This window comes from Magnolia sinica, chromosome 4 (assembly GCF_029962835.1).
Source record: "Magnolia sinica isolate HGM2019 chromosome 4, MsV1, whole genome shotgun sequence".
NCBI lineage: Eukaryota > Viridiplantae > Streptophyta > Magnoliopsida > Magnoliales > Magnoliaceae > Magnolia > Magnolia sinica.
The window spans coordinates 27,784,365-27,811,017 of record NC_080576.1 but is presented as its reverse complement, the minus strand read 5'-3'; the positions used below and the strand labels follow the sequence as shown (position 1 = coordinate 27,811,017).

The following is a 26,653-nucleotide window of genomic DNA, read 5'->3' as shown; positions in this document are numbered from 1 at the left end:
GTGTCAATCCAACCGTTGAATCCTGTCGATCAGGCCATCGGGCCGCCAGATCTAGAAGATTTGGGCCCCTTGGACTCTAATCTTATTTTCATTTATGTTTTTTATTTTTTATTTTTTTAGGATTTATTTGATTGTTGAGATTGATAATAAGTGTTTTAGTTTTCTTATTTTGGATGATGGGTCATTTCACTTAAGTGAGTGGTATAGTTGTAATTATTCTGAATTTTTAATTATAAAAGTACATAGGGGCGGAGGTCTAACCTTAGTGGTGTTATTGAGAAGAAAAAAAGAAGATAGAAGCTCTCTTGTGCGAAAGAATTTTCCTTCTTGTGTTTTAGGGTTTGTGAGAAACCCTCCATTCCGATTGGATTGTGGAATGGTAGAAGCTTGTTTGGTGGTGGATTTCCCAAGATACATAGTTCCTCTTTCTCTTCTTCAAAAGGTATTCTTCTTCTTCTCTTGTCTTCCTCTTTCCTCTTCCATTACATCGTTCTTCTTTCTCTTCTTCAAAATGTATTCTTCTTCTCGTCTTCTTCTTTCCTCTTCCATTATAACTTTCTAAACCCATCAAACCCCACTCAATCCTCCCTCTCTTTCTTCTCCTTTACCTAGACGTGTGGGCCCCCGTTTGGGGTTTTCCCTTTTTTGATTTTCCTTCAAAATTTCCTAATCCCTAGATCATTTGAATCCCTAAAAACCTTGTTCCTAAATCTCCATCCATGAATACAAAGAGTTAGGTGTAATATATCACTAATATCTCATGGTACATTACAATATTTTCACCAATATCCAAAATTTTGGATACTACTGATGTATATCATGTCGTCCATGTGCAATACCAATAATATCAGCTGATATATGGCTGATATCATTGATACTGCAAACATTGCTTGCTACTGCTAGTGCTGTCAATGGGCCAGCCCGGGGTTGTCTTCAGCCCGGATTTGATCTTTCAGGCCGGGCCTATTCAAAATTTTGATTTTGCTTGGCCTTTAACCCAGCCTATTGACAGCCCTGTTGCTGGCTGGTTGAAGAACAAGCTTATCAAGTGGTCCAAGGGTCCAGATCATGGTTTTTTATAGTGTTTTGGGACAGTGATTCACCTGGAGATCGAAATCATGGGACTTGCCCCGACTCTTTCCAACTCGGTTGTACTCATTTTGACTCGGTCGGGTTTTGGGGTATGACTCACCAAATGACTTGTTTCATTATCCACTGATTCTGAGTTGACTCAGTTTCGGATGATGTTTAACATGGTGATCTAGATTGTACTGATTAAAGGTATGGACCACTTGAACGATCTTGATGTAAATCTTGACCAAGTCAATGGTCCAATTGGATTATGGGTACCACAGATCCAATTGGATGGCCTGGATTATGAAGTGGTTGGATTTGGGGACCCACATCTCCAACTCAACACTTTTGAAAGCTGTAGAGGTTTTGTACAATTGCACAAAGCTGTAGACACAGTTGTAACACATGTGTCTTAAAGTTTTGGACTCTTTAGTAGTTTCTTTCCTCATTTAGTTTTTCCTAGGATTAGATTGCACTAGATTAGGAAAGTTAGACTGATAGCAAGTAAGCTTTGGCTTTTTATGTTAAATGAGTATTTTTTTTTGCAAGGATAATATTATATGTAGCCACACATCTGAATTATGGGGGTTACTGTGAAATTTTGATTGAATGAATTCTTTATTTTTATTGTTTCTCGTGATTGTAGACTTCTAGGAGTGAGATTCTTCTAGAAACACTAGGGAATAGGTTCTTTTGGGTTTTGTGTGGCGAGACTCTTGCATATTTATACCTCTCTCAATTACTTGCTTTAATTTTCTGCTGCAACTGGAGTGATTGACAAGTTATGAAGCATCTAAAGATGGAATTTGATTTCAATTTGGCATACGTTCAGCTAGTTCTTTATTATATTCAAATTCTCATTTGTTGCCTCATCAATGTTGACTCTGAAAGGCTCACACAATATTTATCTCCGACAAAAAATTTCAAATTTTAGAAAACAAGAAAAACAATAGTAGTCTCTCTCTCCCTAACGCTTTAAAGATTACAACAAGGAAGTAAAAAGGAATCAATATTTTCATTGAGACTATCAACAAAATGGCCTAATCCCCGGTACCCAGGAGGCTGTGTCTGATTTGGTATTCCTGAGTACCCTGATAGCATCATGAGTGATTCCGAGGGCACTCTGTTATGCTTGTTCCATATTGACCACAAGTCCCCAAGAAGGGCTAGTGTTTATCCAAACTATTTCCCCCTTTGTGCTTGCACCACCCCTGTGCCATTCTGAGAAAGGCCTATCGTCTCTTGTTTCTTGTAAAGACAATGTAATTAAAAAAAAAAAAAAAAACTAAAGTTAAAAGTGCTAACCCTTGTCCAACTTCAAATCTTGATGTTGATTAAATCTTAGTCTCAGCCACTTAGTGGAAAGATCTGTAATCTAGATAACTTGTTGGAATTTAATTCTAATTATATTAATGGAATAAGTTCAAAAGAAATAGCATAGAAACTTGTAAAAACAATAGTAGAATTTTATTAATCGATAGCACAATAACTATAAAAGAAATAAACATGAATGAACAAAAATTCTAAGAATTGAAGAGAGCTGAGTCATGTTACAGTAACATTGTCTTAAAAGAGGATCATCCCCCACAAGAGATCCGGAATGATCTTCTGATGCACTGGGTTGTAGCTTTTTTGTCTCTAGGATATAACAATTCTCCACTCGATCTACAACTTAGATCAGGTGCACGCTAGAGTTGGACCCAATGAACATGTCTTGCAATTGATTTGCCCAATTGAAAAATAAAAAAGAAAGTGTATATAAAAAGAAAAATCGGATTTTTTTTTTTCTCTCGCAAAGCTTCTGTTATATAGAAATAAAAATGGGTGTTGTTAACTAGAGAGGAGGGAAAGCCGAAATTTAAAATTTCAATTTGAAATTTGAATTGCAACTGCTAGGATGAATCGGTCAAACCCGGACATGTGGCACAAGGACATGCGATGCATGAAATGTCTGGCACATCCAGGACACGTGGATAGCTGATGCTTAAGTTCTGAAAATTAAATAAAAAGTTTGTTAATTAAAATAACATGTGGGAAGACATGCACACATGCTCCACCCACACCTACAGCCCGACCTAGCAGATTCAAAAACTTAAGAATTGCATATGCAATATTGGGTCTAGTGCAATTCATTAAGTACATAAGATGACCTATAACACTATTCTAATTGAGAAACATTTTTTAACCTTATTTTAAAGTAATTTCACATGGGGATCACAAGGTATACTAGCAGGTGTACAATCTAGATAATTGTACTTAAAATTTTCTCAACATAATGAGGTTGCATTAATGTAATTTCATTGAAATCATTGGGCAATCCTACTGTTAGCATGATTGAAATGGAATTTGCCTCGTCTCCCATCTAGTCCTTCAATGCAATCTATTCCATTCTGCACCAGCACTATCTGTGCCCATGGTTTTGCAAGGATCACAGCTGGCCAATGTGGCACCCAATTCACTCATCATCCTCTAAGGGCACGCGCCATCTCTAGTTGCAATGCTGCATACCCTAGCCAAAGTAAAGCACAATCCCAGTTAGCTGGTCAGCCCCAATGGTGTGGGTCCAGACCCTTATTCCACTTAATCAGTTAATCATGGTTTGGATCCTAGGTCCATAAACTGTCATTCCTAATATATCTGGCATGGATTTGTATACTTGAATTATGGATATCTGATGTTGTATGAAATTGCTACCTGCTGTGGATGGAACTCAATGTTTCCTATTGAATTGACTAATGGTTCTTCTGAAATATTTCACCAGGCAAATGAAGTTGTGAAAGCAAATAATTTGTCCGACAAAGTCATTGTTTTACATGGACGAGTGGAGGTAAGCTTCTAGAAACAACACAATCTTCTAGCAATAGTTAATTGCTTGCTCTTGGAATATCATTGGTTATGTCTCATTTTAAAGCAATGCAGTTTCAGTGTGTAGCCGCCCCACCTAAATGCAAATTATCCTGATGACCTAATCAAATTGAATTAAGCATGAAGGTTCTTGCTCCTAAAATCCACTTTCACAAGGATTGATCTCTAATTTGGAAAACTTCACCTAAACCCATTTTTTTACTAGAAAGGCCTTCAAAAGTTTCCCAAAATTTACCCTGAAAATGACAAGTGGTGTGGAACTCGGCCTTGCCAATCCTGGACCCCACTCCCCCTTTTAAGTTTGGACATCGGAAGGATTGGAAATCCAATACCTGTGTCATTTTCTTAACTTTTTTATTTTTATTTTTGAGGTGAAATTGGATTTCTGCCAGACCCATGGAAATTCAATTTCTGCCAGCATGGTACCATATTTTTTGTGATTTTTTTTGCGATTCGATCTGTTTGACTTTCTTAAGCCATCGTGTGTGGCAGTTTTGCAGTTTTACTCCCTTACTATAATCATTCCATATGTCCCACATTTCAAAATGCCCTTAATGTTCACTAAATCACAACTAACCCATTCTCAAAATCTACAAATAGAACCTCCTCCTCTAAGAAAGAGGTCTTTGGCTCTTGCTCTTCACGAGGTCCCCTCATCTTCTCCACTGTTCCTCTATCAAGCACATCTCCATTAGGAAGAACCCCTGCAAAATACCTGTGAAAAAGGAGAGAAAAATCAGTAAGAAAAGAGAGTGAAGGAGGAGTAATGTCACGCCCCAAACTCGGAAACCGGGCTCACAAAATTCCCGATCGCCGAATCCGGCGCCGACAGCCTCCGTAGAACCCCATTCTCGGCTCCCAGCGCCCATTCGCCAGGTTCCGATCCTGGGATGCTACAAGGAGGATTTTCAACTTCAGTTTGATTCGTAATAAGCATAACCAAAGGCATAACCCACAAACAACAACTAAAAACTCCATCACATTTCCACTATAATCAAAAACTTTACAAGTACAATGAGCATAAGGGAAATACAATGATGATAGACCAAAAGCTCCAAAAGATCAGCTACGCGCCCAAGTCTCAGCGCTGCTGCGATCCTAAGTCACCTGCACGCAACGGTCGTGCATAAGCTTATAGAAAGCTTAGAGGGTGGTGAAAGTGTATGCTCAAGGTGGTAATGTAGTTATGCGGTATCAGAGTAATGCGGAACATGCTGATGAATGCCAAGAATCCCATTAGCCGTACCAAGGCCATGCGGTGCAAAGAATGATGTCGGCCATACCAAGGCCATGCAATGCGAAATGCAAGTCAAGCATACAAATCCTCATCTAAGTCCACATGTCAATACGGCTCAAACCGAATATCACCGGGTCTAGTACACTCCAAGCCGATTGCCGCCCCATCACGCGCAATAAGGTGAGCGAAAAAGACCTCACTATCCGCCCGCCAATATCGGGCTCGGCTCGCCAATAGCGGACCCATTCCTCGAGCCGGTCGAACACCCTAGCATTGCCCCCTACTCTCGGGCGGTGTAAGGCCGCACCCCCTTCCAACCGACCACGACACGGTGGAAAGCGCAACCGTCTGTAATCGGCACTCGCCGCTCATGCATCCACTCTGGCTAGACGTTGGAGCAACCTCCGGTACCATAAGGGTTTAGGGACTTTCACCCGTGGATATCTATCGCACCCCATGTAGAACAAGATTTCCAGATCCAATCCCGCCAACCACGATACGTCGTGGAGGCTATGGCCCCGATGTTGCTAGGGCGTACAGAAAAATATCACACAATGCGAATGCATGAATCACACTATCCAGGCATGCAGCAATCTGCGCGTATCGTGCGCTCATGTAGGGCAACACCCGCTGTACGGAAGCCCCTAAACGCCGAAGGCGCATGCTATGATCAGTCATTTCTCATATCAAGCATACATATGATGCATATGATCATGAATCATGGAACTAAACATGTTATATAGGATGGATGATAATCATAACAAAGATGGGCCTAGACGGCCTACACATCAGACGTACGAGCTTAACAATGGGCCTTAGGGAAAGTCATAATGCGGACATTTAACCACACTATACCTGCAATGTGGACGTCAAACCACCATTGCTCCCAAGGCATAGCCCTGACGTAAACATCATTACATAAATCATGTTGGGACTACACATTGCAATGAACCTTAGGTACATCCCATTGGGCTTTAAATACATCAAATGGGCCAAATCACATGGGCCTTATATTCATTAAGTGGGTCACATCAATGGGCCGCACCAATGGGCCTTATGTTCATTGCAATGGGCTATAACCCGTGGGCCTTAGAGTGCATCAAATGGGCCTAATCTTATGGGCCTTATATGTATCAAATGGGCCTCGCCAGTTGGGCCCCATACGTGCATCAAATGGGCCTCAACCCATTAGCCCCATTACAACTTAATGGGCCTCGACCCATGGGTTCCTAATACATTAAATGGGCCTCGACCCATGGACCTTACATATACATCAAAGTGGGCCTCATTCATGGGCCACAAGCAACTGAGGTGGGCCTTACCTATATATCAAAGTGGGCCTCAATCATGGGCCTCAACATAAGTAAGTAAAATATTTATATATATATAATATACATATGCATAATACATATAATATTACATGAAATATAATATTATATATATCTATATATATATATATATATACATATATATATATATATATACACACACACACACGCACGCATCACAGTGGGCTCCACGCCATCATCACAGTGGGCCCACACAATCATCACAGTGGGCTCCACCGTCCAGGCGGACAGTGGAGATAAAACACTTACATCACTGTGGGCTCCATGTGGGGCCCACCATAATGTTTATATTTCATCCAACCCGTTGATGAGGTCCCGTGGGCCCAGATGAAGGGTGAAAACAAATTTCACCCTGATCCAAAACTTCTGTGGGCCCGAAAAGGGTTTCAAAGGTAGGGGCTCATTCCCACTGTTTCCTACGGTGTGGGCCACCTGAGTCTTGGATTAAGCTGATTTTTGGGGTGGGCCCATGTCAGGGGGTGGCCCACCCTATGAACGGTTTAGATGGTTTATAAACATCAAGGTGGGGCCACGCAAGTGGGTCACCCCACTCCAAACAAAGCTCGGATAGCATTATCCCACACAGCGGCGCATGGCTGTGTGCTGTTTTATTTTTATTTTTATTTTTTTTCTGTTTTCCTTAGGATTTTGCAGGTGGGGTCCGCATCTTGCAAATCTACTCCGTCCAATGGCTCTCCATGCCTCACGACAGTCAAAACAAGCCCAATATTGGGCCTGTCTCAGTGTATAGAAGTGATAGAGGATGTTTCAATGGTATGCCCACTGTTTGCCATGCTATGGCCCGCCTGGAAGTCTGATTGGTCTCATCTTCTGGCTCAACGCCTAAAACCATCTTGGGAAAGGAATGAACGGCATGGATTTAATACATACATCAAGGTGGGGCCTACATGAGTGGGCCACCCAAAGCCTTGAACCAAGTTAGCATTTGTGTTTTCCCAATTAAACGTCCAGCGTCCAGAGATGCTGGACGGTCTGCCATACAAGGTGGCCTGCTCAGGTGGGCCACCACTGATGAATGGTGTGGGTACTACACATATAAGGTGGGCCCCACTTAAATAAAATACATACTACATGGTGGGGTCCATTCGAGCGGCCACATAACCTCATTAACAAAAAAAATAAAATAAAATAAAATAAAATAAAAGGGAGAGAGATAGAGAGTGAGACCGTGTGATGGAGGGACCCCGGCACTATGGGCCCTCCCTTGCACTAAATCATACATCAAGTGGGTCCCCTTACATGTGGGTCCATTAAAATTAAATCCAACGGTGGAGATCCCTTCTCCACTAAATTAGACGGTCTAGATGACCCAAAACATGCAAGGAAATAAACATCATGATGGGGTCCATGGAGAATGGCCCCATCATGGAACGATCATGATAATCCAAGTGGGCTATTGGCCACATCTTAGGGTCCAAAGTGAGATCCAACCATTGATCGGTTGGTCTCACTTGGCCCATCTTAAAAGCATCAAAACTATCCTATCAAAACACCCATCGCTTGATCTTCTTGCTCCCTTGGCTTCCTTAGCTCCTTGTGCTTCTCTTTGATGGAGGAAGATGAAAAATGGATGGTTGAGATGAGAGATCTAAGGATGGAAAGGTGGGCCACACATGTAGCTTGGGAGGAAATGGGAGAGGCTCATACGTATGAATTCTTGCTGTGGGAGAGTTGAATGAGAGAGAGACTTGTAAGGGAGAGAGAGAGAGAGAATGATGGGTGATGGAGTGATGGATGGGAGAGAGGGATGGGGGTGTAAGAACTTTTTGACTTTTTTGGCTAATGGTGTAAGAAAAGCATGGGTTGTGTAAGAGTTTTTTGACTTTGGAGGTTGCTTGGGAAAGGGTGAAAGTTGATGTGTACTTGACATGATGGGATTGATGGGATTGATTGATTGATGTGACACCTTGTAGAGATTCCATCGGAATTCGCACGCGCGGCGTTTCCTCGCACTGAACACTGGCCCACAACTCCTGACCAGAGTATCGCATCAGCGCGTGCGTCGCGGCATCGGAACCGCGGCGACGACGCGGTCGCTAAGGTACAAGCCCTGGGTTGAGTCGACTCAGGTTGTCGGCATGAGAATCCAGGTCGCGCACAAATACCGGTTAAGGGTCGAAGGTTGCCGGAATTCGACCGGGAAGACCGCGGAAGCCTATGGAACGGTACGGTCTAGGATACGGGGCTTACAAGTAAAGTTAAAGGATTCAACAACTCTTGATTCCTCCCCCCCCCGATAAGCAAACCGGCTAAGGAGAACACTGAAATCCTTCCGGGTTTCAAAAAACAGCTCTGGTGACTGCTGCTAGGGAGTATTCATTTGCTTTTTCTTCCTCTATGAAGCTCTAAACCTTGTGCTTGCATGGAGAGCAGTCGCAAGTCAGGACCCTTCGTCAATTCAAACAAGAGCTTATTGAAAACAGAGTTTTGGGTGCAGGACTCACTGCTTTACTGTCTTCTTGCAAGCTCTAATTCTTATTTGATTGTTTATTCATTTTCCATGTTTTTATACCACCAAAATCCAACTCCAAAGATTCCATCTCCTGCAAAGTAGAGACCTTGCATTGCATTGGCGAGGGTGTCTCATCCCTCCCTTCTCTATCATGAGACTCTTATCCAGATTTTGGGGAAGAGACCATTGGTGGAGTCATATTTTCAATGTTTGGGTTTTTCAGCTAGGGATTTTAACACAAATGGTTCTATTGCCATCCATGGTCTCTTGAAAATATGAAAGAAATCCCAAAATCCAGCTAGTGGCAACTGTGTTGATTTTTTATATGCCTAGAATTTTCCAGCTGGTCAGCTGGCTTGTTTCACAGAGTGAGTTTTCCGTGGTTCTCATTGTAAACTAGTTCCGTCTGATGGGAATAAGTAAAATTGAATATCATTATCACTAGGTGAATTTCTAGATAAATGAAAATAAAACTATTAAGAAGATGAATATGCATTCACCCATATTGCTTCTTGTAACGCCCCAGATTTCCTAACCTGAGTTTAGTACTCGTTTTTCGAAATTCGTGTGTTAACCTTCAAGGATAGGTCACATTTCACTATATATATATATATATATATATATATATATTATATGAGCGCCGTAGTGGGAGAAAGACATGCAAAAAAGGGAAAGTCCAGATATACATCCCAGATACACAAGTGGTGCTCATAGGTCTTATACAAACCAAATGCCTCAAATCCAAATCAAACAGATAATAAAACAAATCTAAGAAGAAAACTAGAATGCAACTAGTTTTGGACTGCAAGATCGTGTGTGTGTGTGTGTGTGTGTGTGTGTGTGTGTAATATGAGTGCCGTAGTGGGAGAAAGACATGCAAAAAAGGGAAAGTCCAGATATACATCCTAGATACACAAGTGGTGCTCATAGGGCTTATACAAACCAAATGCCTCAAATCCAAATCAAACAGATAATAAAGCAAATCTAAGAAGAAAACTAGAATGCAACTAGTTTTGGACTGCAAGATCGTCCAACTCCTCCTGGGACAAATATAGGCACTTGTCCCTGATATCAGTATCCAACTCCTCATCAGTATAAACATGAGTATCATTTAAATCACCCGCACCATATGTACGGTTGTCCAATTCAAAGCATGAGTGGCCATCTTAGTGTGAAATCCCCTCAAGATTACACACCATCACAATAACCAAGTATAGTTTTAAATAAGAAAACATACAAAACAATTCATAATGCAATCTTATTTAAATGCATGGATATATGCACATGCACATAAGCTCGTGGATGCTCATCCAACTGGCTTTGGGCAACAACCCATGAGTAGGGCAAAACCCATATGCAATCTCAAAGTGGCTAGTCAACAACGAAAGTACAAGTACGGGCTCAAGTAACTAGCTCACATAAATTGGGTCGATCGACAGTGGTGTGGGAGCCAGCGAAAATACCTCAAGAAAGGGTATGTGCTACCACAACATCCAAATTAGCCACCCGATATCGCCCGTATGTCATTAAATGCATGATTAGTCCAACCGTTATTAGTCCAATTACAAACTCCCGTTTTAAGGAAGCTCAGAAAAGGAGAGGGGGGGAAGACTCATCACCCAGCATAGGCCAACAACTCGAGCATAGCATTCCATGCCATCATATTTCTGTTGACGAACTTTAGCAAGTGGGATGTTAATGGTAACCTTTACAACTAGTGGCCTATCATGATACAACAAGTAGAACTTACCATCACAATGTTATACAAAAGTAATCCATCAAACGCCACATTGGGAAAAAAGTTCATTCAAGGACACGACAAAAATGGGTTAACCCAAAAGCCACATGGGCACAAATGATCCATAAGATGGTAAGTCTACAACATAATTCCATTCAATCCATTACACAATGGCCACTAGTTCGAGGAACCATTCTATATAGGTGATCACAACCATTCAAGTTCATATTCCAATTTCAGATTTCCATGCATGAGTTCAATTTCCCACAATATGGCAATTCAAACTTCATAAACAATCCACCAGTATGAGAGTGCTTATACTAAATAAAAGTTGAGCATATGATTTGAGGATCTATTCAAATAATTAACATAGGTAAGCATGAAATAAAGCTAACAATTATCAATAAAAGTTGAAATGTGAAACTATCTCACTTAAACTAACATGAAAGTGGAAAGCCCAAGGGGAAAAATCATCTCCTTATAAGTCGAATCGCCTACTAATGTCGCTAGGAAGTGCGTGCAACCTTAGGATCGAATCCTACCATGAATTGTGAAATTGTACAGTTAGATTGAAGTTTTACACACTATATATGGTTAAGATCATAAATTAGGGTTTGGATTTCTTAGATTTGGGGTTTCATCCTAAAGTCTAGGTCTAGGCTTAGATTTTAGGATTTGAATTCAAATTGATGTAACAATTAATAATAATATTAATGATATTAATAATTACAAAAAAATTAATATAATAATAACTAATAATATTAAAAATAATAACAATAATAATTAATACTAGTAATTAGTACTAATAATTAATACAATAATAACCTAGTAATAATCAATAAAAATAATCAGTAAATAACAAATATTATAATAACCACCAATATTAAAATTATAATAGTAATAACTAGTAATGATATTCGATCATAAACTAATGATAATGATAATGATGATAACAATAACGACAATAATGATATTAGTATTTAATAATAATAATAATGTCCAATGATAATATTTGCTAATAAATATTATTACAATAGAATAATAATCAATAAGAGTAATGATATCTAATGATTAATAATTATAAAATATTAACAACTAATAACCAAAAAAAAAAAAAAACTAGTAGTGGAATTAACAAATTTGATTGAGTAAAATGGCTTACCTAACTTGAACCCGATTTGGGTGAGTCAACTCAACTTAACTCAGCAGGGACTCGGCCGAACTCGACCCGATGATGAAACCAACATGAACGTGACGTGCCACCTACTAGCACGACCAAAAGACTCAGCTCCAGCAAGAAACCTCGGCACAAGCTGGACTGCAAACAGCCTAGAGATTGCCTCGACTCAGGAAGGACTCAACGAGTAACTGAGTCAACTCGATTTTGAATGAACTCGACTATAATCCATGATTTCCCTAAAAATTAGTGAGTCTGCTGAAGTAACTGCCCAAAGACGACCCGAATCCCAACCTGTTGGACTAAGACGCCCTAGATTAGGCCAAACTCGATGAGATTCAGGCACGTTGACTCGGCCTCGACCTGGGCACGATTTGACGAAAACTCGAACCACAAACACCCGTTGTTGAGGGACTGGAATGAATTAACCCCAACTTAGGTTCTGGAAAAGCTTGACCGACAAGATTTGCAGACCAGGCCCAAACTCAACCCTAAGTCAAACCAAGTCAACTCAGCGGGTCAGACTCACTTCTTCGCCTCTCGATTCCTCCTCTCTTCTTGCTCTTCTCCTTCTTTTCTTCCTTGCTTTCTCTCTCTCAACTACTCACAGAGAGGAAACTTGGACAGGTGGAGCTCATTTGGACTCAGACAAATCCGAGAAATCCTAGAACTCAGTGAGTCGTTGCACCCGAACCCATCATACCCAACTCGGTAGCAACCCACGTAGCTTCCCCATCTATGCTTCTTCCCTTTCTTCTTATGTTTCTTCTCTGGATGCCAAACATGGCCTGGACTTGGAAGAATGCAAAGACCTGACTCGGACGACACGATGCAACCCGGCAACAACGTTCCCGAACTCGATCTCGGACTCACTATCTCTCTTTGATTTCTTGAAAATGAGAGGGTTAGTGGAGGAGGAGCTGTTGGAACTTTTGGATAGTAACTCGGCCCAATGCGAAACTCGGTCCGAGTCACCTAGTGGCAAGGAAAAGACGCTCATCTCTCCCTATAACTTTCTATTTCTGGAATGGGGTTGCCCTAAGAGATGACATTTATAGGTCTTACTAATCTTATTCTAGAGGATTCGAGCTAGCTAGTCCCTAGATTAGTTACGCCTAGCTGAAGCTAAACCCGAGTACAACACAATGATATTCCCTTGAATTTGGACCTGATCTATCCAAAATATCTTGCATGGCTTTAATCAACCACCAAGGATGAACTTGTAGGTCCTATGCCCACCAAATGGACCGACCAGATTAGAGAATAGGGCTTCTTTTAAGATGATGGGTTTCATGCTTGAACGGAGAAGATGAAGTGGCCGATCATGGCAACTTTTGATCTATGGTCTAATCCTTTGGTCCATTGATTATGGATGGATCAGATTGGTCCACTGATCATTATGGGACCCACCAATCATCTAGGTATTCATGAAAACATCTTGGGTTTCGAGATTTTCCGCCATGGACAATAACTCGTGCACAACGAGATTTTCTTGCGAGATCTTCAATCCTTTTGAAAGGAGCTGTTGGACGCCCTAAAACCGATGCTCGTGATGCACTGGGAGAGTTTCTAGAAACTATTGAATGGCCAAGATCAAGCCACGTCTTGAAACGGCAAGGTTCTCTCTGAGGGTTAGGATGCCCTGAATCCTGTGGATAAGATACCGTGCATAAGGGTTTTTGGTAAAACAACCATACAAACGGCGTTGTTTGAGCTAGAATTGTGCGTCTGATTTCGGGTGTGGAGGCGTAAGGTCAATAGCGTTTTGATTGGTGACACTTGCCTTGGACCACCATAGGCTTAACGGATGGCGAGCATTTAAATGCCCTGAGGGTGGGAATGGAAAAGGAAGGAAGAAGCCTTCTAATTTCGGGTTTGGTTGGGTCAACCCGATTTGACTTGATTAGCTACACGGTGCACAATGGGTTCACCTTCGCTGGTGCACACACGGCACTCGTGTGGGGTCCACAGTGATGCACGATGAAATCTACACCGACTATCAGACTCCTCGTCTCAAGTTAGGTCCCTAGACTAGGGATGGGGGTAGATCGATAGCTCAGGTGGGGAGAGTAGGGGAGAGAGACTGAGAGAAGGGGTGCAGCTACATGCACTGCAGAAAGGGTGGGAGGGGTAAGTTTGGCCGAACACTACTCACATTGCATATAGTATGGATGTGTCAACTAATCATCTTAATTTTCATATTCTAGATTCTTAGTTTCTTGCATGCATATTAGGGAAAGGATTTAGTACAAGTTATTGTATCTATGGTTTACGATAAAACTAGTTCTTTTTGGAATGATGGACAGTCCAATCATTGATCTGTACTGTCCATCATTCCATATCATTGTGGCCAGGCCACTATGCAAAAATCACTCCCCTTGGATGATTTAGACCTTTTAAATGCAACGATTTTTGTTATAACCATTCATTGTACAAGTCATAGATCTAATGGATAGCATCACCCGACCAAAGTGGGGCCTATCATAAAGATGTCTCAAGTTGATCATTGGGCCTATTTTCTGCCTGATCTTGACCATCCATTTGTGCATCTTATTGATAAGATGGTCAGGTCCTCTGGATCATTCAACTGGTGGCATACTTGCATCATTGCAGGACAACAGTTTGATGGAATGAATGGACAGTCCAATCAATGCATGGACTGTCCCATGTGTCCAAAGCAACTAGTTCTGCGTTATGCCTGTTATACAACCAGTTGATTAGATCCTTTTCCTGCATATTATATCTACCAATGTGTATTCATGTACTATATTTTCGGTAATTTAGCTTTAAATTTCATTTGTGTAACTATATATATATATTATTATTATTATTATTATTATTATTATTTATTTATTTTCCTTGTTGTCAATCACCATTCTGTGTTTTTCTGGAATCAGTAAAGGCAAGATCTTGGCCTTTCCAGAAAAAGAAAGAAAGAAAAAAGAAGAAGAAGAAGGGTAAATGCAAGATCTTGTTGTTGGAGATTCTAGTTGCAAAACATAATATTTGGCTGGTGGATGGCATGGTTTAAGATTTCGTCCATTCCCATGTATCCAAGGCAACTAGTTCTACCTTAAGCCTGTTCTACAACTAGTCGATTGGATCCTTTCCCTACATATTATATCTATCAATGTGTATTCATGTACTATATTGTCGGCAAATTAGCTTTAAATTTCTTTTGTGTAATACCTTTTTTTCCTTTTCTTGCTGTCAGTCATCATTCACTGTTTTTCTGGAATCAGAAAAGGCAAGATCTTGGCCTTTCAAAAAAAAAAAAAAGAAAAGAAAAAAAAAAGAAAGAAAGAAAGAAAGAAAAAGAAGGGTAAATGCAAGATTTTGTTGTTGGAGATTCTAGTTGCAAATCATAATATTTGGCTGGTGGATGGCATGGTTTAAAATATTGTCCATTGTACCAGTTCCAGTCCACAATGAAATGAGTCACGAGCCCAAAATGGGACCAAAGCCCAACAAAACAAACTGATTTGTAACGAGTCAGGGCAAGTCGTTCAGTTTCAGTAACCAGGCGAGTGACACTGAAACTCGTTCGGTTTCAGTAACCAGGCGAGTGACACTCTGAAACTGCTATTTAGATCTGTGGTTTATAGTGCTTAGACTTTGGGATTTTCAGTAATAAGCCACTCAATGGCAATGTCGTTCGTTTCCTTGAGATCCCAAGGAGAGATCATTATATAGACTTTTGAGGAGTCTTTCATTGTACTGTAGATTCCACATTTACAGAGCAGGCACTGAATGGTGTACATTTGCAGAGAGGACTACCCGATTGGCTATTTGTATTGGGAGTTTGTTCCCTATTTCTTGGCGTTCTGTTTGTCCTTTTAATAAAAAAATTTCCCTACAAAAAAGGGCATCCTTTTGTGTTTTGGACATTGCTTCTCCACCTGTTATGTGGCATGCTACATTGCTTATTGTTTTATGCAGTGCCATTCCTTGTTCTGAAATTGATCAATGCAGGATGTCGACATCGAGGAGGAGGTTGATGTCATAATTTCGGAATGGATGGGTTACATGCTTCTGTATGAGGTGATTTATCTGTTCTTCATGTTTATGGTTGACATAAAATGTTATTGTCAAACCCAGATGAAGATACAGAATCTCTTTGTGGCATCAGTTTGGTGTTCTTTATTTGGCCTGCTCAAAGTCTCGTTTTCTTGAGTTATCCAGGTTAACACGTGCAACTTAAACCTGCAGTTCATTTTCCTTTTGGCTGCAGAGCATGCTGGGCAGTGTAGTTACTGCTAGGGATCGCTGGCTCAAGCCCGGAGGACTTATCCTTCCTTCACATGCCACGGTAGCATTCATTTCAAAGAACCACTTCAATGCATGCACACCATCGTTATTTATTTTTTTGCATCAGATGGGCAACCAAGTTTAGCGTGTCCTCATTCGTCTGTATGTGTCAATACTTGTTGCCTGTTAGCAGTGAACTGGAAGAACAAGCAGCTTTTAATCTATAATTGGGTGCTGCACTGCCACATAAAATCAATCAATGACCACAAACAGGTTCACCTGTTTGCACTGCAGATCAGACCTTAAGTGTCTAGAAACAGTCCTAGGCATTGCTCCCTCTTCAAGCCCACCTCCTCTTCCATAACCTACCATAATTATCACGTCTCTATCATTTTTGTATATTGTCTTTTGAGAAGTATTACCATGACTCTATCAAGCTCAACTTTTCTCGAAATTTAGGTTTCATTTGGTTGTTATAAAAAAGTAATGCTGACAGGATGCTTTTCCACCCAAAATTCATTACATCCCAGTGGAACAAATACTGTTCATTCTGCTGAAATATCTGATATTATAGTGATTTGGGGCACATCGAGACATGCCCATGGTTAATTATCTTTGGGCATTTGTGGTATAGAAATTCCTTTAAATAGCAAGCTTTTGATGGATACGCTCATTGGCTGAAAACAATTTTCCTTTTAAAAATAAAAAATAAAAAATGCATTGTTCTTGTCTTTGAGTATTTTTACCTGGACTTCTTTGATGATGATGGTCATGGATTTCTAGGTTCTCCTAAACCCCGGACTATATGAATCTGCCACTCTCATGTTCCTCCCAAGTTTTTCCTCTTTCAGAAACTAACACTGCGACACAATTATAGTGAAATCCCATATTGGGTCCTATGGTGTCTACTATGTTCAGAATCATTTGGAATTAATGATTCAATCCTCTATGAGCTACATCAAGTATTAATTGGGTGTCTTCTTAGTTCTTCCAGACCTGAACCTTAAAGGCTCCCTTTTATTGTTGCTGAGATTTTTAATCTCTTGCATTTTGAATGTGTTTCTTCCTCATGTATTGAGGGGGCCTAACAAGTACTGGACTCTAATGCTGAAGGCCGAGTGGTTCCATCGGCTGTTCTTTACATTTGCTTTTGTCTATCGCTTTTTGTTTTTATGCTAATAAAGCTATCACTGCCATGGAAAAAGTTCCTATAACATCCATAGAATAACCATATTGTCTGACATGTTAACTATGATGCTATATATTTTCTTTCTCAAGTAAACATGTAAATCTCTATGTTTTATCATACCAAACATTTCAAAATGTATATATATTTAGTAATACCACGACTTTCCAAGAAAAAAAAAAAGCAGTTTGAGTTCCTTTGTTTGGTGTTATCTGATTCATACAGCTCTTTGAAGCTAACATAAACTCTCAGTGCTAACATTCATTTTCTTTTTCTATTGCAGTTGTTCATGGCACCAGTTACAAATTCTGAGAGATACAGTGAAAGCATTGATTTTTGGCGTAATGTTTATGGGATTGATAGTAAGTACTCATCTTCCGATCTTCTTGAATATAACTTCTCATACTGTGACATGATCGAGTGTTATGACGTCTCAGTGGGTTCTGCATCATAACATAATGTTTGCTGAATATTCCAATTAATATCTGTAAATTGGATGAATGGGTCTATTTAAATTGGATCATGCATAAAGGCCTAGGTAGTAGTAGTTCCAAGTCTATGAAAACAGTAAACTATTCTCTTTTAACTGCTTAACATTTCATACATGGTTCAAAAAATCATAAGATATGACTCGTTATCGTCCGAGTCATAGTGGCTGTGGTCTGAAACGAAACGTGTCGCACACTGGTATGGGACAAAATGGGACTGACGCTGATTGAGTTGGAGTGAGTTAGGGCAAGTCATACCAGTTTTGGTTCCTGGGTGATTCTTACCCCAAAACTGCTACTTAAGTCCATCACTGCATGGCATGCCAGTGGAGTTTGGAGAACACTTCTGGAACTTCAGAGTTTGTTTAATTATTTCTTAGCATGACAACATTTCTATTGTTGATGGCTGCAGTGTCTGCTATGTTGCCACTAGCGAAACAGTGTGCGTTTGAAGAGCCTTCTGTGGAGACAATATCGGGTGAGAATGTTTTGACATGGCCATGTGCGGTGAGTTCTTGCTATTTCATTCTGATGGCTTCTGAGATGTGACTATCCTCTGTTTCAATTTTCTCATGTTGCATATTCACTTATAACACCATGACCTTCTATGCTAGTGGTTAACATCATTCAGAACTTGGCCTCCCAGAGATAGCATAGTCCAGGCTGACTTGAAACTCAGTCAAAATTTCTAATTTATAAAGGATATGTCGTACTTCATTTTTTCAGTTCCAGGAGTAATTGATAGTGTCCCCCCCTGTGTTTCTTGAATAGGTTTTTTAAGAACCTAGTACTTGATTTTGATGTTTGCTTCTCTTTTTTTTTTTTTTTCTTCTGAGTTTTTCAAGTGCCTCAATCTAATTTTCTAGGGCTTTTTTGAAACCTATTTTCTGTCTTAACTTGACCAATCCTTTATCAATTTTGAGTTGTGGTGTGCAATCTATTTATCTAGTTATTGAGATCTCAACACCTGAATCTCAAAGAAATGAACATGTATACACTCACAAGAAATATTTGAGTAGAGATGGAGAAATAACTGATATTCAAACTTTTTCTCTTACAATACTATAAAAAAACTCACTACTCTTGAATGCCCTACCTCCTACTCGTAAACCACACCTTGTTATTGACCCTAAAAATAGCCCCCATGAATCTTTAAAAAGATCCCCCAACTATTAGATTGATTTCAAATCAATCTATAATTTATATAAGATAATGGCAATCCCACCAAAAGGTCTGGCCTAAAATGGCAAAAACAAATCTACTAATTACCCCCAATTCTTCCATCATATCTTCCACATCACCCCTCTTATCTTCCACCAATGGTAAATGCGGCCTCTGATGTTTAGGCCCCAAATCTTACCAAAAAAAAAGAGCCCAAAATCATCACATGCTGGGCCCGATGGTGGGCCGTGGGCCTACATCAAGTTGACTAGTTAGAGTACTCGTTTGAGTTTTAGACCTTTAACTTGAGGGTTCCCAGAGAAACCATCATTTCCCATCATTTACATGGCAGATATGCAAGAGAATATCACATACCAAATGTTCAAAAAGACAGATAAAAGGGACAGAATTATCCTTCCACAAGTGACAAACTTTAAATGATGAAGGTACACCTCGTAAGCAATAAACAAAGAATATCTAAGACTAATCATCCTAGGAGAAGTCATGTTGTCTGATTTTGCATATCTTGTCGCCTTCGACTCCCACCAGGAAACATCTTACTGCTAATATTGTCCAGTTTAAAGTTGCGTTATGATGTCACACTATGCCACCAGATAAGACCCGTAACAAGCTTATCCATTTACTAATCTTTTATGACTCGTTGTCAGCAAGTATCTCCAACCTTACGTCTCCTTCAGCATCGGTGAACTTCTGATCATTTTCAACACTCCTTTTAGGAATTCCATTAAGTTACCTTGATGGATCTGTTAGTGCTTCTGAAATGGGTGCACTTGAGGTTTACTTTTTGCTCCAAAAACTTGCAGCCGTTTTTTTCCAAATCAGTTGTACCTCTTTTAAGGTCTTTCAAATTTAAATGCTCAAGATTGTGATCTTTATGCATGACGAGAACAGAAGAAAAGAAAGGAAATTAGGACATGCATTATGAAATGCGTGCTGCTATAGAAGGTTCAATTCATAGTTATAAATTTTATGTGCTAAAAGAATTGTTTAGACTTCTACTATCTATTTACCCGTGTTTGTAAAGGCTTTTGAGAATCGATTAAGTGTTTGGGTATTGTGAACAGGTGAAGCATGTGGATTGCTATACGGTCACGATTCAGGAGCTTGAATCTGTTACTAGGAAATATAAATTTGCATCTATGATGCAAGGTAAAACATACGTCTTCAAGTGTAGTTCTTACTTGTGCAGCCGCTTGATCACAATTTAGAGCTGATACAGCTTAAAAATATCTCATGCAAACTTTGATTTGCGATTCTAGTCAGAATATGATGTGCATATGCCACACCTCACTAAATGTGGCAACTCATCCACTGTACACGTCACACATGCATGGCAATCTAGATCATCCAAATTGCGGGCCCCAAAGTGGATGAAGCATATGCCAAAAATCACACTAACCAGATTATCTTAGCCGTTTGATTTTCCCTGTTGAATTTAGACTACTTACCATTTTCTTTTATTCGTCAATATGATGGCCAATAATTGGACAATTAACATCATCCGTGAATGTGGTTTTTGGGGTATATTCTATACCCTGATGGGCCCTAGTATTTTGTTTAAATTGTTACTTCTTGGAAATTGTTGCTTTTAATCTGATTGATTTGGAGAGGCATCTCATTTTATGTTGTTTCTAAACTCAACATCAACCATAGTTTGCTAATTTTTCCTCCATTAATTTGCATTACAGAGGATTCTTAGATCCTTCTTTAATGGTTTATACATTAATTTATCCCCTTTTTCCTTGAGAAATTTATAGTTAGTAAGATTTGTAGCCCAATATGAGGGCAGTTTTGGTAGTCATGAGGGGTAATCATATTTGAAATAAAGGCATGAAATGTACAGTCATTTTGCTGGTTCAAACTAACTCAACCAAGTTTACTTCATTCTAGCAGGTATCCTGTGGTTCTCTATTTGTTTTTTTTTTTGTTTTTTTTTTTTTCCTTCTATCAATTCAGTCCCCTTATTCATCAGGAAAAAGGAAGAAGAAGAAAGAAAGATGTCCTTGAATCCCCTGTAACTTGAAGAAATTAAGGGTCCAAGATTGAGACCTGTGGAAAGTGAGGTATTCAATGTTGTGGGAGTGGATGGGAATGTCTTTGATGGTCCCAGTGGATTTCAGTGGTTAAAAGACTCCCCCTTATGCTTGAATCTTAAAGTGGTCAGAAGAATCTTCCTTTCCATGGCTCCAAGTTATTAAGTGGGGAATGGGGGACGTGATATTTGTGGAGAACCAATACAAAAGTGATCACTGCATGCATTGATCAAAAGCAAAACTGACCCTAAGGAAGGAGGATCACCTGAAAGCAAAGGCGGAGCCAAAATTCAGCAGGTCTTTAAGAGATAATAGGGACGTTTTCATCCATCCAACTTTTAGTACGCATGTTCAAACGAACCCACCTTATATGATTCCAATTAGAGATTAGACATTCGAAATCCGCAAGGGGTAGAAAGGGAGGGATGCTTCTGATTCTGTCCATCTATGGAGGATTGAAAACTTCTGAAAGTGGCTCTCTAGTTGAAGTGAGCCCTAGCAAATCCAAACTTGGAAGAAACACGCGACACAAAGATGTGTTCCGGTAGGTGTTGACTCGGATTGTGGACAAGACTGTCACGCAAGACATGGTTTTCCCGTCCCTCGGCAGAGAAGACCAAGATTGTTGGCTAGAAGCAGAAGGCCGGCTGAGGGAATTTGATAAGGTCTCCTTGACAACCCTTTGGGCTGCAGATTGGTGATTATGAATAGAGAATCGGGAGAATGGCATATGGAATTCTATAACCAGGAGGACGAGCTTGTGCCTCGTCCTCCTCCAGACTCCAGAAAACCCATAGAGAGAAGCTCTCTCCATTTGTTATGGTGGTCATGGAGGGATCCTCGGTAAAGCTCTGACCACATCTACGACTACCATCTCGGGAGAAGAGAGGAAGGAAGATGGGTGGACAATCGTCAATAGAAGGAGACCTAAGGAAGCTGTTTGACCCTAGAAGAAATCCCTAGCCTTGATATTTGTTGCTTTCCCTACACTATTTGTCTTCAAAATCCCTATTGATTGGGACGAATACATGTTAAATCGCATCTTTCAAAAAAATGGGGAAATCAAAGAAATTGTTCTGCCGCAAAGAAAAGGGGGGTTTGCGTTTATTCGCATGGGCTCTTCGGAAGATGCCTCTTCGGCGATCACCTCCCTTCATAATGCGGGGTTCAACGATCATCACATTGCGGTTCAGAATGCTCGGTTTGGGCCTTGACTGGATCAGGGGGACTCCTCTCCGATCTCCTAGCCTCTTTGTCGTAGGAAGGCTTCGACTTCAGTAGGCCGTTCTTTCAAGAACGCGGTTCTGTGAATGGCATCACCACCTCCTCTTGCCCCCCAAGGCCATTACCCTTCCTTGTCTCACTCCGCCCGGAACACACCTCCTTTTCCGACGAAGGTCCGATTATCTCCGTTGATTATTCTATGATTGCCGAATGGAAGCCCACTTTCGCGCACAACCTAGTCATACAAATTTCTCCCAATGGATTCCTCTTTGACATTCAACAATGGCTGAGCACCAGGTGCAACCTTTTTGTCTGATCTTCTGGCCTCAAACCTCTCTTGGAGATGGAGTTCCTCCTCAATATGCAACCGAGTGCTAGCCTGGATCTCATCCTAATGGCTGGAGCTCTTCACCAGGACAACCTCGCGACCCCCATCAGAAAATGGGAGAACTTCTTCCCCTTTGGTTCCAATGATTTCTGGTTTCTCTTCTTCGACATCCCGATAGAGCTATGGAATCACAAATTTCTCCTAGCCCTCAGGTCTTGCATCAGAGAAGTTTTGTACTTCGACCCGGCAACGGAATCAAGGTGGGAGCTCAGATCAGCCCATATCAAGATCATTAAGAAAAATCTGGCTCCAGCTCCCTCCTTTGTGTCTGTTAGAGAAGCAATGTCCCTATACCTCACAATCATGCATCTTCTTTCACTATTTTTATATTTTTACTATGTATAATTATTTAATGTATTTATAAATAACATTAATTTAATTATTAAATATCGAGTCGAGTCAAGTAAAGACTTGTTCGAGTCTTCGAGTCAACACAACCCGACTAAACATCAAGTCGAGTTTTTGAGTTTTTGAACTATGGTGCTCTCCTATTTTATACTGATGTACTGAATCTAGTGAAGGGGCACTTGGAATTGGATCTTTGGTGAATCATCAATTTCTACGTAGTAAGGTTATGCAAAGTGTGTAAAGGAGGCATTTACATTATCAGCATGATGTGCTATAAAGGCCATTACGTAAACGTAACGGTGGCAACCATTACATGTTACGGGGTCGTAAAGGTTAAAGGTCATACCTCTCCGTAACAGTCCATTATGGGGCCGATACAGGTTTTATGAATTTTTTTCAATAAAAAACAAAAAAGAGACCATAACAACCGTTATGGCCACCGTAACGACCGTTACACCCCGTATCATAATGGTAATGGTGGCGGCTGTTATGGCCACCGTTACCGTTATAGAATACCTTGATTGTCAATCATTGGCATTGATTGCACTCTAGTGTCAGACAGGGTAGCTGTGCCTCAAATCCTTCTTGGACAATCTCTCGTATTTTGCCTCACTAACCCATGGTTTCAAAGTTTCTGGAACTTCCATATTCATGGAGAATGGATTTGCCAGGCAAACTTGTAGAAGGCAAAATATGGAGAGGGCAAGGATAGTCTATACGAAGGGAAGTCCATATGTGCACATGTAATGCAAATAGAATCAAAGAGACTGAAACTAATTGCACATAGTGAAATCTGCATACTAGATTGGAAGCATACAGATTACAAACAGAAAGATATATGTGGAGTTGCTTCACACAATGCTGGCAGAGTCACAATGATGGTTTCTAAGGCATCTCACCTCTCGTAGAAAAATTCCGTTGCATGAAATTCAAAGAAAATAATTTCGTATTTCTTGAAACCATAGAATCTTCTTCATATTCATGACCTACTACCCTATTTCTAGACTGAATTACATAGGTTTCCGAGTTGGTCCCAAATTATCTCTTAACTGGTGAAAACCCGCTCCTAATATATCCAACTACTAATAACAAATTGTTCTTTAGAAAAAATAAAATAAACTAACTCAAAATAGAATTCCAAAAGTATACTGGGACTCAGAGATAAATAATGCTGAGAGTAACTATAGCATGCTACTGTAGCATGCAGTGAGGAACCTTTCTCTATGGGATCTGATTGCATCAAACATGTCGCTGCAGGTTGACCTCTGCTTTCATCTACACGAGTCCATGCACATTTGTGGAAAATAACTGAGTTCTCGTCTGGGTCAAATCTGATACTCCCTGGAGTCAAAGCAGCATATTTGTGCAATGCCTATAAAAAATACTTATATCCCAATCTTGACAGGCTCTCCTTATTAATTGGAGTTTTCTCCATTAGTGATTTGATGGTCTTGAGGCCCAACTTAATTGTATTTGCCATATTAAATAAATTTCCATACTGACTCCCATCTACTATTCTCTTTCTTGCAGCCCCTCTTCATGGGTTTGCATTCTGGTTTGATGTTGAGTTCAGTGGACCTGCCAATTTTCTAACCAATAACTATTCACAATCCACACCAGGCAATATTGCATCAAATTCGCATGGTTTTAATCAAAGGAAAAAACCAAAATCCGATGATGCACTTGTACTGTCCACTGCACCTGAGGATGCTCCAACACATTGGCAACAGGTATTTCTCATTATCTTATTTATATGTCTAATGGTTGGCATACCTGCTTGTGTTCCGACTTTGGTTTGGAACTTGGATCTTGGCTGAACCAATTAACATGATTGCATTCTGAGTCTGCATAGACGTGGCATGTGTAATGCAATTGAGATTGTCTCTATCATGGCCTCTGATCAATCATGGTCCAAAATCAAAGAGGTTAGACACCCTTAACCTTCTCAAGTGCCTGTTGAATTTGGACATCTGGCCACTTTTTTGGTTTTTTTTTAAAGCTTGCCATTTGATGCCTATCAATTGAATGGCTAGGATCATTTAGTTGCTGTGGTTTTTGGGCTGTGCTCCATCACCAATGTACCCCACAATTGAGACGACCTGGATTGAATTACATGTATGCCACATGCGGTGGATGAGTTACCAGCCACCAACATTTAGAAAATGGTGGTGAATGCAAGCCGTAATCTTATCTTTATTCTTTGGTCCTGACTACACAAAACTTGCAATGTGAGTGTTGTTTAGCTGGTTTTCGTTATATGCTAATGATATCCTTATTTCCAGACATTGATCTACTTCTACGACCCGATAGAGGTGAAGCAAGACCAAGTCATTGAAGGCTCTATAACATTATCGCAGAGCAAGGAGAACTCACGATTCTTGAATATTCACCTTGAATATGCGTGAGTTTTGACATTTATTGGACATTATATGAACTTAAGCATCACTCATCCCATTACACTGTAGCAACTTTGGTGGTTTCTTCATCTTGAGCTTTTGCTTTTGCTTTTGCAGTTCTGGTGGCCGATGTTTCGTAAAAGAGTCTGTGATGCGATGATTTGATTTTGCACTCCTCATTGGAGGATTCTGCTGCTGCAAATTGAAGAGGCGAAAACCATGTTGTAGATTTCCTTGGACATTCATCCAACAGATGGGTCTTCTCAGTCAGATTTTGCTGGCAGATTTCTGCCACAATAAATGCCAGGAAGGTTCATCCGACTGGGATTTCGTTCGCCTTCCAGCTGCTTTTACTAGGCAGTTTGCCTCAAAATGGAGATATCTGGACTTCATATCGGATCCCATTTTCTGTTCCCATGGGAATGCGGCGGATGCTTGAGACCATCCTACCCTCATTCGATGTTGTTGTGCTCTATGTGATTTCTGCGGCAAGCCATTGCTGTTCAAATGCAGCCATGCTCCATGTCATGTATTGATTCATGAAGTTATCTTGCAGAAATTCCGAGAAGACACTCTCAAAACAAGGATGTTATGAATGTTTTGAATCAAAGCATGCCTTTGGTGCTCATTTAAGAAGAGACACTCCAAACAAAGGATGTTATGAATGTTTTGAATCAAAGCATGCCTTTGGTGCTTGTTTCTTGGACAATGTCATCTCAGAGGTAAGACTTTTTTCAGGCTATTCTATTTAACTTTTTTCCTTTGCTGATGTCTTTGGCTCATTATTCAAATATATACTTGCATTTGGTGCTTGGTATTTCTCATATGATACACTGTCAGCTGCAATGGTCGAAAAGGGTGTGTTTGGATGCACTATTGATATGAATTCCAACGATTAGTAGGATGAAATGATCTAATCATAGTTGGCTTTCTTAGTATTCACATCTGAGGGACTGAATTCCATCTTGCAAAATTGGATTACTTTGAAGTTGGTCTTCAGTGAATTTAACTGCAATCTATGCTCTACTTAAATGTTGTGAATGCATAAATGCCGTTATACACTCGTGATTCCCGCATGGTTGAAGCATATCTTTATAATTCATTCAGTTGTGCATCCAAACACAGCCTAAATGACATCTTGATGGAGAAATGAGTTCGATCATTTGTACCCATTTCCTGGACATGTGTTTGGATATGTAATTACTCCAACCAATTTTATTACAAGAAGTTGGTATTTTCTTGCAAAA

The 26,653-nt window shown here is 40.2% G+C and overlaps 1 protein-coding gene across 4 annotated transcripts in view; it reads left to right on the top strand.

The window, feature by feature from the left end:
* LOC131242881 (probable protein arginine N-methyltransferase 6) overlaps positions 1-26,175 on the top strand; it is a 47,796-nt gene extending 21,621 nt beyond the window's left edge. For 2 of the 4 annotated variants that reach the window (XM_058241830.1, XM_058241829.1), the window contains 9 exons: positions 3,836-3,901; positions 15,886-15,954; positions 16,145-16,222; positions 17,631-17,709; positions 18,248-18,342; positions 20,082-20,166; positions 24,541-24,740; positions 25,293-25,411; positions 25,524-26,175. In XM_058241830.1, coding sequence (XP_058097813.1) covers positions 3,836-3,901; positions 15,886-15,954; positions 16,145-16,222; positions 17,631-17,709; positions 18,248-18,342; positions 20,082-20,166; positions 24,541-24,740; positions 25,293-25,411; positions 25,524-25,566 — 834 coding nt within the window. In that variant the 3' untranslated portion in view covers positions 25,567-26,175. The remainder of the gene's footprint in view (positions 1-3,835; positions 3,902-15,885; positions 15,955-16,144; positions 16,223-17,630; positions 17,710-18,247; positions 18,343-20,081; positions 20,167-24,540; positions 24,741-25,292; positions 25,412-25,523) is intronic. The other 2 variants (XM_058241831.1, XM_058241832.1) reach the window with 2 other exon arrangements.
* The last annotated feature ends 478 nt before the right edge of the window (positions 26,176-26,653 follow it).